The 15,592-nt window shown below is 40.3% G+C and overlaps 1 protein-coding gene across 5 annotated transcripts in view; it reads right to left on the bottom strand.

The window, feature by feature from the left end:
* The window catches only part of grb7 (growth factor receptor bound protein 7), a 20,902-nt gene extending 5,335 nt beyond the window's left edge, over positions 1–15,567 (bottom strand). The window contains exons 1-10 of one of the 5 annotated variants that reach the window (XM_031315696.2): positions 15,267–15,567; positions 13,860–13,966; positions 11,161–11,335; positions 8,788–8,914; positions 3,934–4,090; positions 3,727–3,848; positions 1,566–1,640; positions 995–1,132; positions 752–862; positions 517–615 (exon numbers count right to left, since the gene is read on the bottom strand). In XM_031315696.2, coding sequence (XP_031171556.1) covers positions 517–615; positions 752–862; positions 995–1,132; positions 1,566–1,640; positions 3,727–3,848; positions 3,934–4,090; positions 8,788–8,914; positions 11,161–11,335; positions 13,860–13,878 — 1,023 coding nt within the window. In that variant the 5' untranslated portion in view covers positions 13,879–13,966; positions 15,267–15,567. Of the gene's footprint in view, positions 1–516; positions 616–751; positions 863–994; positions 1,133–1,565; positions 1,641–3,726; positions 3,849–3,933; positions 4,091–8,787; positions 8,915–11,160; positions 11,368–13,859; positions 13,967–15,266 lie in introns of all 5 variants that reach the window. The other 4 variants (XM_031315693.2, XM_031315692.2, XM_031315695.2 and 1 more) reach the window with 4 other exon arrangements.
* Positions 15,568–15,592: the final 25 nt, after the last annotated feature.

Below are 15,592 nucleotides of genomic sequence, written 5' to 3'. Positions count from 1 at the left end.
TTTCTGCTAAGATATATGTGGCTTTTTTGCAACGAAAATGCGGGGATTATGAAATCATGCAAGCCCCACATATTTTGCACGGAAATCGGCAATTTATGCGGCGAAAAGTGCGGCGTATTTGAAAAAATGCGGCCCCCGCATAAATATGCAGACTTTGGCTGATTATGCATTGAATTATGCGATCGCATAATCACGTTTTTCTGGAGGGACTGGTTTCAATATTGCATTATGAGACAAAAACAATCTCCGTCCAGACTACAAAGCAACCCCGGAGTTTTCAAACCAAAACGGGGGCGGCAGTGTTTCCAAATGTCTCCGTTTTAAGGACTCGTAAACGTAGCAAAATGTATTTGTTTTTGAACCAACACGTAGTAATGTAGATGTAGCCTCGGACCAGACGATAAAGAAGACATTCTTTACATTTCAAATGTAATCAGCTGTATTTTCCAAATACTGATTAGTAAATGTTAATAAACAGAATGGTTTCAAAGTATGAAAGAAACAAAGACTGAAAACCTTGAACAGTCTGAAAGCGGACGTCCAACACGTTCGTATCTGTTCGTTCTCGGCACACAGGATCTTCAGGTCCTGAGTACGGATGGGATTTCTGAAAGGCTGCACACAGATACAGATAAAGATACAGATAAACAGACACACACACACAGATACACACACACAATCAGTCGACTGTTCCCGACTGGTTTGAGGACATTTTTCTGCCGTCTCTTTGAAGCCCAGAGGATATGGTTACCTTGATGCAGAAGGTGAAGTCTGCAGGTGCGCCGTACAGTTTACGGCTGTTCACCACAGTGTACACGTTCAAATCATCCAGATCAGCCACATACTGCAGGTGGCGAGGCTCCTGGACACACACACACACAGACACAGACACACACACACACACACAGACACACACAGACACACACAGACACTTAAAACGATTGAAAGTCTTGGTTCCGTTTTATAATGTAGAAGTTTGACTTGACTCGCTGACCTTGGAGGAGCCTTTGGTGGAGCAGTAGAGTCCGGAGCGGCGGAGGAAAAAGTAGACCTTCTTCCAGGCTTTACGACTGGACTCTTTGACCTGCAGGAAGCCCTGAATCTCTGGACACGTCCCAGACTTCAGCAGGTTCTGAGGAACACAAACGGCTCAGTGTTTTTGGCTTGCATTTGACCCTAAATATTTAGTCAATGTATGTGTTTTATTTTATTACAAAAATAGTTGAAAATCAGATTGAAAAAAAAAAAGTTCTATTCAAAATGTATGCTGTTGTTGAGCCAATTTTTAACTAATTGACGGATGATTTCTGAGCTGTGATCATCACAAGAGGGTCATTCTGTCTGTATAGGGCCGGAAAAAAAACCAGTTTAAAACCAGTTTGAAGTGCTCAAGGGCTGAAACGCTTCAAGGATTGATGAATTAGTTGATCACCAGAAATGAATCGCAAACTAGAAGCTAACCTGACGAGGGCATCACTAAACGTACAAACAAAGACAAAAGAGCACCTTTTTTCTTTTCTTTTGTAAATCGGTGTGAATGAGGCTCCTGATTTCAGCCGGTTTACCTTAATGAGCTCTGACGATGTCATCCCCTTGCTGACATCTGCGCTGTCGGAGATCATGCACTCTGGGAAGAAGAGCTGAGAGACAGGAAGGACAAGGTAGTCATTGAAAAAGAAATCCTCATTTACAAGACAAAGAAGCAGCTTCCACTGCAGTCTGCGCCGCTGTCACTTCATCGTCAGGATTCTGCTTAGGACCGTGATTATCTAAAACACGCAGATGAAAACACCTTGAAGGACTCCTGCTCCTTTGTTTAACATGTATTTAGAGGCAACGTAATAACTCAGGCCTCCTGCACACTGGCTGCGTGGCGTGAGCGTGTCAGCTCCGTGTCCGTTTGTATTTCGGCGCCCATGGTAACAGGTTAGAGCTTGCACACTGTCTGCGTGACGCGTGCATGCTAGAAATAGAACCGACGCCTATTTTTTTGTTTGAAGCGTTTCCAGGCAAAATAGAATACGAAAAGATGTTGTCATTTTGACACAAATACATTTAATAAATGTCATTTTGATGTTTGAAAGCCTCTAGGTTTTGACATAAATGCAGATATGAATGTAATAAAAAAACAAAATATTGCACCTGTCAATACAGAATGAAATATTTGGTAGCCTATTGAGCTGTCAATACTGCCGACGTTGTCTTTACTGTAATCAAATTAGTTTATATTTATATTTAACATGAAGTATACTACTGCTTGAGTGCAGTACATTTTCACAACTCTTTCCCAATATGTCAAACAATGGTGATCCAAATCACGTAGCAGATGATGTCAGACACGTTTCTGGTGTGCAAAGACAGAAAACGCCACGCAGCCTCCACGCAACAAAAACGCCATGGTCACGCAGTGTGCAGGAGGCCTTATAGTTCAGGATTCTGCTTTTGTAACATAAGCGTTAAGTAAATTTATGCAAAATTAAGCCACATATGCAAAACAGCAACAGGTGTCTCAGAGGGACACAGAGATCCTACTGGTATCTATGTTTGTATATAAAGATGAAAATGGGTCCGAGTGTGCAAATGACTCTAGAGCTGAAATGTAGACTGACAAAATGAGTCGGCAACAATTTTAATAGTTGATCAATCGTTTCAAGCTCAAATGGTGAAAAAAGTGCCAAACATTCTCTTGTTCCAGCCTCTTAAATTAAAAAGGTTTGTTGCTTTCTCTTTCAGAAAATGTACTGTCAACAGTTTTGATCACTTTTCAATCATTTAAATCAGTTAAAAGTGCCAAATATTCCCTCATAACGACATCTAGATCGTAAGGATTTACCACTTTTCTTTGTCTTATGTGATTGTGAGTGAATATCTTTGGGGTTTCAGACTCTTGGTCAAACTAAACAAGACATTTTAAAAGGTGCTCTAAGCGATGTCACGCGTTTCTTTAGGCTACAACATTTTTTGTCACATACAGCAAACATCTCCTCACTATCCACTAGCTGCCTGTCCCCTGAACACACTGTAAAAAACGCGGTCTCTGTAGACAGCCCAGGCTCCACAAACGGCAACAAAAACAAACTGGCCAACCTGCACCACCAAACATAACAAACAGTCTTCCAGCCAATAACTGACAAGAAGGATTTGGGGGTTGGGGGGGTTAGTGCGCGGAAGGGAGGGGGAGGGGACGGGATGAGGAGGAGGGAGGGGCGAGCTAGCCTCCGTTTTGTTTGAAAATACTTTGAACGTCAACAAGAAGTGACGTCACCCAACATCGCTTAGAGCACCTTTAACACATCACCTCAATCTCCGGCCTTTATTTGAAATGATTATTTTGGCGTTTAATAGACTGACTATTAAGGGGAGACACTACAGGTGAATAGGGTAAAACTTGAACTAATAGATAAAGTGAATCTATGATCAAATTCGCCTCTGTGCCTTCTGGAGGCAGTGTGGGCATACTTTATGGAGACACTAGTGGGAGGTTCATCAAAACCAGTTATTAATGTGTCACCTACCAGTTATTAATATGTCACCTAAGTTTAATAGCACCAGATCTGATGTCATAAAATACCTGAGGTGTTAAGGCAACATGTCTGCACCGGCACGCAAACCTGCCACTCATTCATTTTATTCATTGTTATACAAAAGGCAGGGATGGACTTTTGTTCTGAAGCCATTTTCCAGAGCTTGTATTATTAAATGTTGATGAGCTTTGCGGCTGCGTACCATTGGTTTCCTGAAGAACTCGTACTTGGCGTAGTTTTTGCAGAAAACGAACCTCGTGTCGCCTTTCAGAGACCAGGTCGCCTGAACCTCCAGCACGACCTCGTGGTCCTCCAGACATCTCTCTGAGGAGACAGCAGAACGTTTTTAAAAGCCATTTTACACCGTTTGGTTAAGGTTTTTTTGGTTTATTGCAAAGCACAGTGGTACCTAGGCCCAGGGTGGGGTGGAGCTCCAGGAGAGCCCAGTTCTCCTGGTCGCTGCAGTGAGCCGTCTGGACCAACATGTGGCACACCTCTCTGGCTGTCGCTGCCCGAGAAACCCACACCGAGCGGCTGTGGCTGTCCTCTCCGTACACCTTTATCAACTGATGGAGGAGAGGAGCAAATATTCAGGATCAATTTAAAAAATACCAATAATGTCAAAAATTATGGAAGAATGAAGGGGTGCCGTCAATCCAGGAGTGGGCTTGTGAGATGGCTAGGGTGCCGGCGTTTGAAAAGATGTCATGTAAACGGTTTTCCAGATTAGATGTCTAGACTAGGAAATGTGGAAAGTAGCTGAACTTTCTGGAGGGCTCCTAAGAAGCTTTGTGCTGGGGAGAGACGTGTATGATATCATTTATACATATGTTTATTTGGTTTATTGTCTATTTTTGTCTGGGTGGGTTGTGATGACGGGGGAGGATTTGTTGGTGTTGCAAGTTGTATGTTTTGCGTTTAGTTAAAGAATTAAAAAAAAAAACTGAATATCTTTGGCTTTTGGACTGAATTTTCTTACATTTGACCTTTTTTTATTTACCATTCAGAAATTCTCTCTAGCAATTTTTTTTATTATTAATGTCGGAGTCTGCCATTCCCAGGCTGGATTCAAGTTGCCTTCACACCCATATGTGGTATTCATGTGTTGTAAAAAGTAATCAAACAATTTAGTTCCCCACTGGGAAAATTCACGTAAAAGTCGGAACAACCCGAAACAACAAAAAGTCGTAGCCGAAGTTTTTGAATGAATGGGCATAAAAGGTTGAAGCAACACAGGTTTTAATGTGAGTAACTGAGTTCACAACATACTTTTCTCTTCTTTTCTCTTCACAGCTGGCTTTGGCATTGCATCAACATGTGTAGTCTGTGAGTCCAAGAACCTGTCAACTGCACTGCCAACGCAGACACAGTCAAGCTGTATTGAATAGGCCTTGACACTTGTACAAATTCTTTCTAATTTTAGACCACAGGTTTCATATCTGGGTGGTGGTGATGGTGTAGTGGATATGACACATGCCTTTGGTGTGGGAGACCCGGGTTCGATTCCCACGGCGATACATCAACCAATGTGTCCCTGAGCAAGACACTTAACCCCTAGTTGCTCCAGAGGCGTGCGACCTCTGATATATATAGCAATTGTAAGTCGCTTTGGATAAAAGCGTCATCTAAATGACATGTAATGTAATGTAATATCTTACTCTGTGTGACATGAGCGGTCTAGTTAAAAAAAGACATGCTCCTATCTTCCTGCATTCTCCCTGTCTTTTCTGCATCTGTTCAGGATAAAGATCAGATTATAGAAGCGGCCGTGTGTGTTGGCTGTCTGTGTCTCTGATGCTGCTGCGGTGCTCTGGCTGCAGGTTATCCAAGGGTCAGGACGTTCTTCGGAGCGTGCAGCTGTCTGACACAACGTCTGGATGCAGCAAACCAAAACAAAACAAACCTGCCCGACCAGAAACCTGCAGGAGGCTGTCAATCCACAAGTCCTGACTGGTTGGGCGAGTGCCGACGTCAGTCAGGGCAAATAATGCGCGAGTATCAACCGGGGAGGCTTTACGGGGGAGGAACATTCCTTCAGTGGGAACCTCACAGTTTAATATCTGGTCAGTTCACTTCTGAGAGCTTTTTTTTTATTAAAGAGCAGGGGGAGTTGGAGGAAAATATTATTATTATTACATAGTTCTGTGATTGGGACAACAACGCGTGACAACAGTGGAGAATAGATCCAAAACATTCAATACTTAAAACACACTGTAGCAGCAATTCATTTTGTGCATGCAATCTGAAATTTAATCTGCTGATCCATCCCAAACTGATTTTACAACTCACAAGGCTTGCTGACCTACAACTACACACATGGTATTGTGCGTGCCAGCAGCAACAGGCACAGATTTGCAATCAACATCTACATTATCATCATTCAAAAAACATTTAAAAAGGCCACTAATCGTAAATGTCTTAAGACTTTTAAGATCTTAATTCATTCCATTTCGTACATTTACACACTATTTTATTGCTCTTTTTTTTCAGACTTTCACTGCTGCTTAGTGTAACTGTTCAGTCCCTCCAGAAAAACGTGATTATGCGATCGCATAATTCAATGCATAATCAGCCAAAGTCTGCATATTTATGCGGGGGCCGCATTTTTTCAAATACGCCGCACTTTCGCCGCATAAATTGCCGATTTCCGCGCAAAATATGCAGGGCTTGCATGAGTTCATAATCCCCGCATTTTCGTTGCAAAAAAGTCACATATATCTTAGCAGAAAGTTGGAAAATGTTGCATTTACTTCACACAAGAGCAGCCGGTTTCCCTTGTTGCCATGGGAACGTTATGAAGTGAACATCATCGAAAAGCTGCGAACCCCACGATGAACCCACGATGAAGCCGTGATGAAACCGCAGTTTTTGCAAGTTCCCACAATTTCATTGCATAAAATTGCATAAATATCCCGCATATTCCATCACATTTTTTAAGAAAACGTGCCGCATAATCAAGGATTTTTGCCCGCAACAATCACAAAAAAACTTTTCTGGAAGGACTGGTAACTAGTGTTACTAAGAGGGGTGGTAGGGTTAGCCTTATTGTTGTTTTTTTGAATAATGTGTGAATAAAAAAATAAACAAACAGAGCTACACTTCTGAAATAAGTGGTGATAGTAAAGAAGAAATTGCTTCTGTGGGGAAGTAGAGTTTAAACTAGTCACTCTAATAATTAAGAATAACTTTGGTTCTCCAATGTTAGAATTCTTGTTTTTCTGAGAATAATGTTGATAAACTTTTTGGGTCTTGGACTGTTAGTGGAAGAAAACAAGCTTTTGAAATAGATCACCTTGGGCTGTGAGACATTCAAAATTCAGAATTTTGTGACATCTTATAGACAAAACGATCACTCGATTAAATGATAAGAAAACATTAGTTTGTTGCTTGTTTGTTTGCATTTAATCAAATCTGATCAAACTACAGCCACACGGTCCCACTAAAAGCACAATCAAACTTGTTTTTGGAGAGTTAAAATGTAATTGTTTCTCATTTATTCATGAATATTTAAGGTTACAGAGAAATGCTTTAGAATTGAAGTGAGGTTTAAGATTTCCCTTCATTGGAACCAAGGAGCCGACACACAGAAAAGAGAAAGAGCACGGTGACATGCTGCTGTAATTACAGACATGTTCATCCTGGCAGTGTTTGTGAGTCAAAATAAGGCAGCGCGGCCATGGCAACACAGCTTTCCTGTCACCCACAATCAACAAGTTATGACACATTTAAAGAGATCCACCTGTCAGACCTACAGCTCAGGCAGGTGTGATGGATTACGCGTGATTTGCCAAAACACATACGTGTTAGTAGAGGATTAAGCTGGCGTTGTGTTTTTCTTGCTGTCAAAAAAATGGCATGACAAGATCAAAACCAGCATTGTGTTGGTCTGTCGTCGTGTCTCTGTCTGTGGCTTTCAGGTCCTACTGAAGACGTCAATCTTCACAAAATATAGTTTCCTTTTTTTTTTTTTTTTTTTTTTTTTTTTTAAAAGAAGAGAAATCTCCTCAAACAGGTGGTCACTGTAGTTTGTATTAAGCATCACTCATACAGGAGGAAATTGCACATTTGTTGGGGACTATTTTCAGTAGCGGATTAATACACATTTAGTCTTTACGTGGGATTTGTTGACAGTTAGAATAACACAGAATTAGCTGCAAAGATTAATCAAATCATCAGTTAGTTTAAATTAATCGTCAACTGTTTTGATAATCGATTAATCAGTTTGAGTGAAAGTCAAAATTCTCTGATATCAGCTTGTTAAATGTGAATATTGTTCTAGTTTCTTCTCTCCTCTGTGACAGTAAACTGAATATCTTTGAGTTGTGGACAAAACAAGACATTTGAGGACGTCATCTTGGGCTTTGGGAAACACTGATCCACATTTTTCACCATTTTCTGACATTTTATAGACCAAACAACTAATGGATTAATCGAGAAAATAATCAACAGATTAATCAACGATGAAAATAATCCTTAGTTGCAGCCCCAAATTTGTATCTAAAATGAAGTTTGAATTCTGAGCTCTGACCATTTTATTTAATCTTTAACACATATCGGAGAGGGCAAATCAAGTGGGTAATACATATATTGTACTGTGATGTGTTGTGTTGTAGTGCTTGCTGCAGCATTGTTTTGATAACATTTGGCCACTCATTTGCACACAGACTACAGGGGGGGGGGGGCCTGGGGTTGTAATGTAAAAATGAAACTAAAATGGTGAAGTGAAAGGAATCAAAATGGTGAGGTGACTTCAGACTAGACAATAACAAGTATGAGCAACTAAATATTCAAACCAAAGGACACATCTTGACACTGGCTGACTGGTTTCTGTGAAGCCACCTCCTGATCTGTATTTTTATTCCCTAAACTGCTATTTAAGCCATTGCTGATTTAATTCATTCTTCTAACTTCCCTCTTGTTGACCTTGGTTTTACCATGCAAGTTGTTTTGCATTACATTTTGTGGTGTTGTGTTTTGTTACGTACTTTTTTAATTCATGTAGCCTGCTGTTGTTTATCTATGTATCGAGGTGTACTTCACCCCATCTGCCCTGCTTGAGGCGCATTATGGGTCAACTTATGCCGTTTTAAATGTGCTATATAAATAAAGATGACTTGACTTAACTTCTTACGGCTACAAAAAACACTGCAACCAGACGCCTAAAGTCTGGTGCGTCCAAACTGCAGTCTGTACATTCATTAAACCCTTTAAGGTTCTACAGACTTCAGACTTCAGCTGCTTACTAACGAGGCTTTGAACTCACATGTTTGTTAGTCGCCGGCAGAGGAAGTGAACTGATGAGCACTGGAGACTTGGAGGGGCTGCACAGCTCTGGAAACGGGTTGGGGATCGCCGGGACAGAGGAAGAGAACGACTCGGCGCCTTTCGCCCTGGAAAAAAGTGACAGAAACAAAGAAAACACAAAAACGAGGTCAGAAGAAGCCAATATTATTCACGAAGAAACTGACAAATGATCTTATCAAACGTTCATTTACAACTGAATGCCATTAAAGTATAAGTCTGGTCATCTTCTATACTTTGCTTATTTTCAACAAATCCCAGGAAAAGACCAAAACAAGGGCTCCTTTGTACAAACGACGGTGTATTGGGGCGTATGTATTGTAGGTAAAAAAAATAATTATAGAGCTGAGGGAGGGGGGAATATTCTGAAGAAAATAAATTCTCAGAATTTCCTAAGTTGAAGTCGTACATTTACGAGAACCAAACTTGAATTTCTATATAATTTCTAAAGTCATGAATAAAAAAATAAAAAGTTCCTGATGCCCAAAAGCTATTAATATCCAAATCGGCCCAATTCACAGCAATGTCTCTTAAGGCCCTGACACACCAACCCGACGGCTGACTGTCAGCAGAAAAGGCAGTCGGACTGATCAGTCGGCTCCCAGAGGTCCAAAAAGTGCCTCGGAACACACCGAAGCAACGCCGACTTCAGCGTACGTTCTGCGCGTGCGCAAGACATAATACAAAAAAATGAAAACTGGAAATGACGAACGCGTCACGTGGGTCTGGCTTCTCCAGCTGACCGATAATGGCGGCTTGTTCGAAATACGATCTTGTATTTTATGAAAATAGTTCACTGAAATGTGTTTCTGAAAACATTTTAAGCGAGAAATAGGCCGTGCAGTTGCTGAATCCGTCTTCATCTCAGATCGACAAAGGTCAGTTTAAAAGATTTTCGTCAGATTTTGAGAGGCGTTCGTCACTCATCCCGCTCGCCATTTCCGGGTTAGCACTCCACCAATCAGATTGGTCACTGAGCCCAACTGCCTGCCCTCTGACCCAGTAAGTCAGATCGGCCAAAATGAAGGCCGACGGCTCCTCCGGCTGACGACGGCACGGAACACACCGAACAGACTCGAGTCACCGACCTCGCCAGATTGATCTACGGCCGATTACGGGTTGGTGTGTCAGGGCCCTTAAAGTTAGGATGCTTGTGATCAGGGCTCAGAATTAGCACCAGCCGCCAGCAAAATGCTGGTAAAAATATGCAAATGGCGGGTAGATTTCCTTTACTCACCAGCCAATAAAGTAATATTAAACTATTGACTAGTGAAGGGAATCGATGAATGTATGGGTGGGAAGTTTACTCCATATTTACCTGAATTAGCATCAGTTTTTTGTATGTTTTCCCCTCATAAACACTGGATTTAAACATGCATATTCCTTTTAGATGTGGAAAAACAGGAATAGGAGTGAAGAAAGTAGAGTATAATGAGTATTTCCTCATTGCTTAATCTAATTGCAAAATATAATTTGCTCATGCACTGCAAGCAGCGGCTTCTGTGGTGTGATGAGGTTGAGCCAACCTTGCAACGTGAAGCGATGGGGTTTCTTGACAACAACAAAAAAAAAGAGAGAGAATTTCTGACTTTTTTCTCACAAATGTATGACTTTATAATATCAGAGAATATCTGTGTTTTTTTTTTTTCTCTCTCGTAAATTTGTGAAGGTTGTTTTGTAAATGTATCACTTTAAATCTCAGAAATGTTGAGTTTTTTTCTCCGAATGTTACCCCCCCCTCCCCGGCTCCGTAATATATTTATTTTGTTACCTACAACGGCCCTAACACGCCGTCGTAATTTTGTGTATTGGAACTTTAAACAGACAAGAAAACGTTCCTATCTTGCCTTGCCTTAGCTAAACACTGCTTCATGTTGTTGTATAGTCAGAACAACAAGCCAGTGTGCAGATAATACTGTTTTACCATTTATTTGACAGCATTACTATTAAAGTAATGACATAATTACATTAAGAAAACATTGCTTTCTTTGTCTTCAGGGCAGAAGAAACAAAAAGGCACCCCATATACAGTATGTGAAGACACAAGGAAGTGAAGCAGAAACCGTCTCTAACAGCAGAACACACAGTCCCAGCCCACTTGACAATCACACTTTTACGACTTGTGTCTTTAAGGCTTTGAGACAGTTTCTAGTTGCCTCAACAGAAACTGCTTTACACGTCACACGACTTTTGGCCTGAGCTTGAGTCATGACTTGAGTCAATACCCACCTTAAGAAGACTATTGACTCATGTCCACTGTGGGTGCACGCTGCACGTTGGGCAACCCGCCCAGAGTGAGTAATGCCGTCTGTGTGGACGTTCCTGTTGATCGTACCTGTTCAAGGTGATCATGATGGGCTGGGAGCGCCGTACGGATGGAGAGTCGGTTACCAGAGGAGCCAGAGTCAGAGTGGAGCTCCCCAACAACGTCTCTGCTCCTCCAGACGTCTCCGTCATCTCCGAGCCCTCGAATACTTCCGTCCAGGGACCGGCCACCTCCATCATGTTACCTGAAGGGGAAGGAGGACGTCCGATGTTTAGCCTGTTGGCATTAGAGCTACAAAGATTAATCAATATATGTCAACTATTACATTAATCGCCAACGACGTTGATTATCCATTAATCGGTTTGAGTCATTTTTTATGAAAAAAACAAAGTCATAAATTCTCTGATTCGAGCTTCTTAAATGTGAATATTTTCTTTTTCACTCCTCCTACTCCTACTAAGACAACCAACCCTGTCTTCTGGACACTAGAGCTGCAAAGATTAAATGATTAGTTGATTAGTTGTCAACTAGGGCTGCACAATTAATCGCAATTTTATCGAAATCACAATATGAACTATATTGGATGCAATATCCAAATAGCAGGGGGGCACATTATTTGTTAATGGCAAAATATGTATCATATGCAATATAAGTATTGTGGTGCTGCAAAGACATCCCGGCCTACAAATCGTATCCTACAGACTAAAGAAAGAAATCTTTGTTTGGTACAAATCCTCGCAAAAATCACACTTGAATCATTTTATCTATGTATGTATATATATATATCTACGAAAATGAGAAATGAGAATAATGATACAAAAACGATCATTCCCTCCAATATTGTGAATCATATCGCAATCGCAATATCAGTCAAAATAATCGCAATTAGATATTTTCATAATATCATGCAGCCCTACTGTCAACTATTAAATTAATCACCAACTATTTGGATAATCTGTTTGATCATTTTTTCTTGTTAAATGTCAATATGTTCTAGTTTCTTCTCTCCTCTGTGACAGTAAACTGAATATCTTTTGAGTTGTGGACAAAACAAGACATTTGAGGACGTCATCTTGGGCTTTTGGGAAACACTGATCTACATTTTTCACCATTTTCTGACATTGTATAGACCAAACAACTAATGGATTAATCAAGAAAATAATCCACAGATGAATCCACTATGAAAATGGTTAGTTGCTGCCCTAATTTACATAATATTATAAATCAAGAACACTAAATGTACATTACTTTGTTCTGGTACGTGCATGCAGTGCATAAAGACAACATGCAGACGACATGCTTTCATCATTCACTGCTTTTAAAATAGTTTTTGAACTGAAGGTAATATGTTTTATATATACATATATATTATTGGTTTTCTTTTATTACTTGTCGTTGTTTCAATTGGCTCAGTGTGTAGCGGTTGTTTGTCAATGTCTGTTTTATTTTTAGTTTCTATGTTGGACTGTTGTATAATGAGTTTTTTCTCTTTTCATCAAAACCAGAAACAAGGTCTGCAAATCTGCATCGGTTGCACTTTATTCAAATGTAACAATGCCTACCTGTCAAATGAATTCATAAAATATTCAGACCAAACACACGCAGTAACAAATGTTGTTATCATGTAGTATAACGTGCGTGTGTAGAAATTCTGTTTTGTAATATTCCTCTCTGGCTCTGAGCCACCAAAGTCTGTTTTTAGTGACGAAAGTGTGACTCAACTATGTTGTTTTCCTCCTGGCTTAGTTTGTTATTGAGTTTAATGAGTTGCAGTTGTTATTGAATCATTAATGTGATTGCAGTTATCAGGAACAGCCCGCTCTGAGGCAGCAGCAACAACACAAATACTGGCTTCAGATAATCCGCTGCAGATCTAAAAGATTCACTACGGATAAAGTTTGATACCGAAAGTGAAGTTGAACATATCAGATATACAGTACGTTGACATTGGAAAGTTGTTCTTAATAAAGATAACATAATATTTCTTTCATTTATATCACCGAACCCTACGTCAGATGGTATCTAGTGTCCAGTAGGGCTGCAACTAACGATTATTTTCATTGTCGATTATTCTGTTCATTATTTCCTCGATTAAATCCTCGATTAATCCATTAGTTGTTTGGTCTATAAAATGTCAGAAAATGGTGAAAAATGTGGATCAGGGTTTCCCAAAAGCCCGAGATGACGTCCTCAAATGTCTTGTTTTGTCCACAACTCAAAGATATTCAGTTTACTGTCACAGAGGAGAGAAGAAACTAGAAAACATTCACATCCAACAAGCTGGAATCAGATAATTTGTAACTCAAACCGATTATCAGAATAGTTGACAATTAATCAACTAATCATTAGGGGTGCACAGATCCGATATTAAGATTGGATATCAATCCTGATATTAACAAAATAGCTGTATCGAGGATTGGCAAAATTAACAGATCCACGGGCCGATCCAGTATTGTTAGTTTTTTTCCCTCTGTCGCACGTGTGTCGCATGCTGGAAGAGTTGAGTGTACAAATAAATAAGAATTCAATACATTACATCTATGTTATTTTGTCTTAGTTAGGAAAGTCTGGTGCCTTTAGTCTCTTCCACATGGTGGAAGGAAGGTATAAGGTGGAAGGTATACAGTTTATTATTAATTCAACAACAACTACACAAAGCCCAGGCATCGGTATCGGGACTGAAAAAGTCAGTTCGGTGCATCCCTACTAATCATTGAATCTTTGCAGCTCTAGTGTCCGGAAGAGAGGGTTTGTTGTCTTTGTATTACCATGCAGATCATGCAGCATGTGAGGAGAAGAGTGGCAGCCTGCAGGTTTAGAGACAGACACAGTGTTTTGATCAGGTGAGGACGCAGAGAGAATCTGAAAAGATATCCTGTATTACACACACACACACACACACACACACACACACACACCATTAGCTTTTCCAAACACAAAACCCCTACATGCAGCAGTTAGTGGTTTAAAAATCTCTCCCAAGCAGGTGTACGGCTCCTATTTAAAAGTATGTAAACAGGTGTACGTGTGTGAAAGGAGTCTAAAGATGTTGGGCTGCAACAAACAGTTATTGACAAAGTACAGCAACAAATCCTCACAATCTAGAACAGGGGTCACCAACACGGTGCCCGTGGGCACCAGGTAGCCCCCAAGGACCACATGAGTAGCCCTCAGGCCTGTTCTAAAAATGAAAATTGAATATTGACATTATCTGTTTCCCACCTTGTTAAGTCATTGTTGATAATTATTGTGAGAAATCATTAACGTAATCAGCATCTTCACATAGATGAGTATCATTAATCATTAATAATCATATATAACTAAAGGCAAACTGAGCAAATTTGTTATTTCAGTAGAGTGTATCAAACTGGTAGCCCTTCGTATGACTCAGTACCCATGAAGTAGCTCTCAGTTTCAAAAAGGTTGGTGACCCCTGATCTAGAAGCTGATGTGAGTGATGATTTTATTATGATTTATTATTAAAATTGCTGAGAATACATTTATTTGTATTTGTTTCAGCATCATAACTGCCTCATAACTACTAAAACAAAGAGCTATAGTTATCTAACTTTGTTTTAAATCATAACAAATACTACAGTACCACCCTACAGTATATAGTAGGTCAATGATAATAAGGGTCTCCTGAATATGAAGCGCCTGAGACATTATATTACACATGCTCGGGGCAGAAACACTTGATATCAGACTAACAACACCTCACAGACTAACACAGACCATGTGTGCTGAAATAACTGCTGTGAGGGAATACAAATTCACAAGTCCACCTTAAACCCTTTAAAGCTCATGTTAAGAAATGTTAAATTACTTTCATATCTCTGTCACATTTTGCCTCTTATATCTGTAAACAAAAGATGGAACAGACTAACTCCTGGAAGTTTAAAAAGCCTAAAATCTAAGCAAACACAGGTATAGTCAAAGCGCCAAAACCTCACACTGAAACTAAATAAAATAGCTCCCCCTTCCTCATTAAAGCTCTGTCGACATTAAGACACTTTAATTAAGTTGACACCAACACAAAGACAAATTCGGCTAACTTCGGCTCAAACATCTCTTTGTATGAACTTTGTATTCGCGGTTAAAAGCAGCCTGCACCTGTTTCTGCTTGTGCTAGCTTGAATGATAGCATCTCCGGACAAAACAGTAACGTTGCCTACCTGTAAACGTTGAGTGGTTGGTGGGCAGGTTTCAACTGTCTGCCATCGTTTAAATCCCAAAATGGGATGCTTTGTTAGCTTTGTGGGTTTTTTTTTTTTTCTTTCTGCGTGGCACACAAAAACAGGATGCTGTGCCAAGTACTACAGTGCCAACAACATTATCTGAGTGAAGAGGTAGAGGAAGGGCGGAGACTGGCCGTAAGGTGTGCACGGTAACCCCGCCCCCCTCCCTCACCGAGGCCGATGGAGCCGTTAGTAGCTAGGTCAATGGGTTCAAAAATGAGTGTACACCTTCTGGGTTCATGTACTTTTCATGTTCATTCAGT

Source organism: Sander lucioperca, chromosome 22 (genome assembly GCF_008315115.2).
Source record: "Sander lucioperca isolate FBNREF2018 chromosome 22, SLUC_FBN_1.2, whole genome shotgun sequence".
NCBI lineage: Eukaryota > Metazoa > Chordata > Actinopteri > Perciformes > Percidae > Sander > Sander lucioperca.
This window is presented reverse-complemented; position numbering and strand designations above follow the sequence as displayed.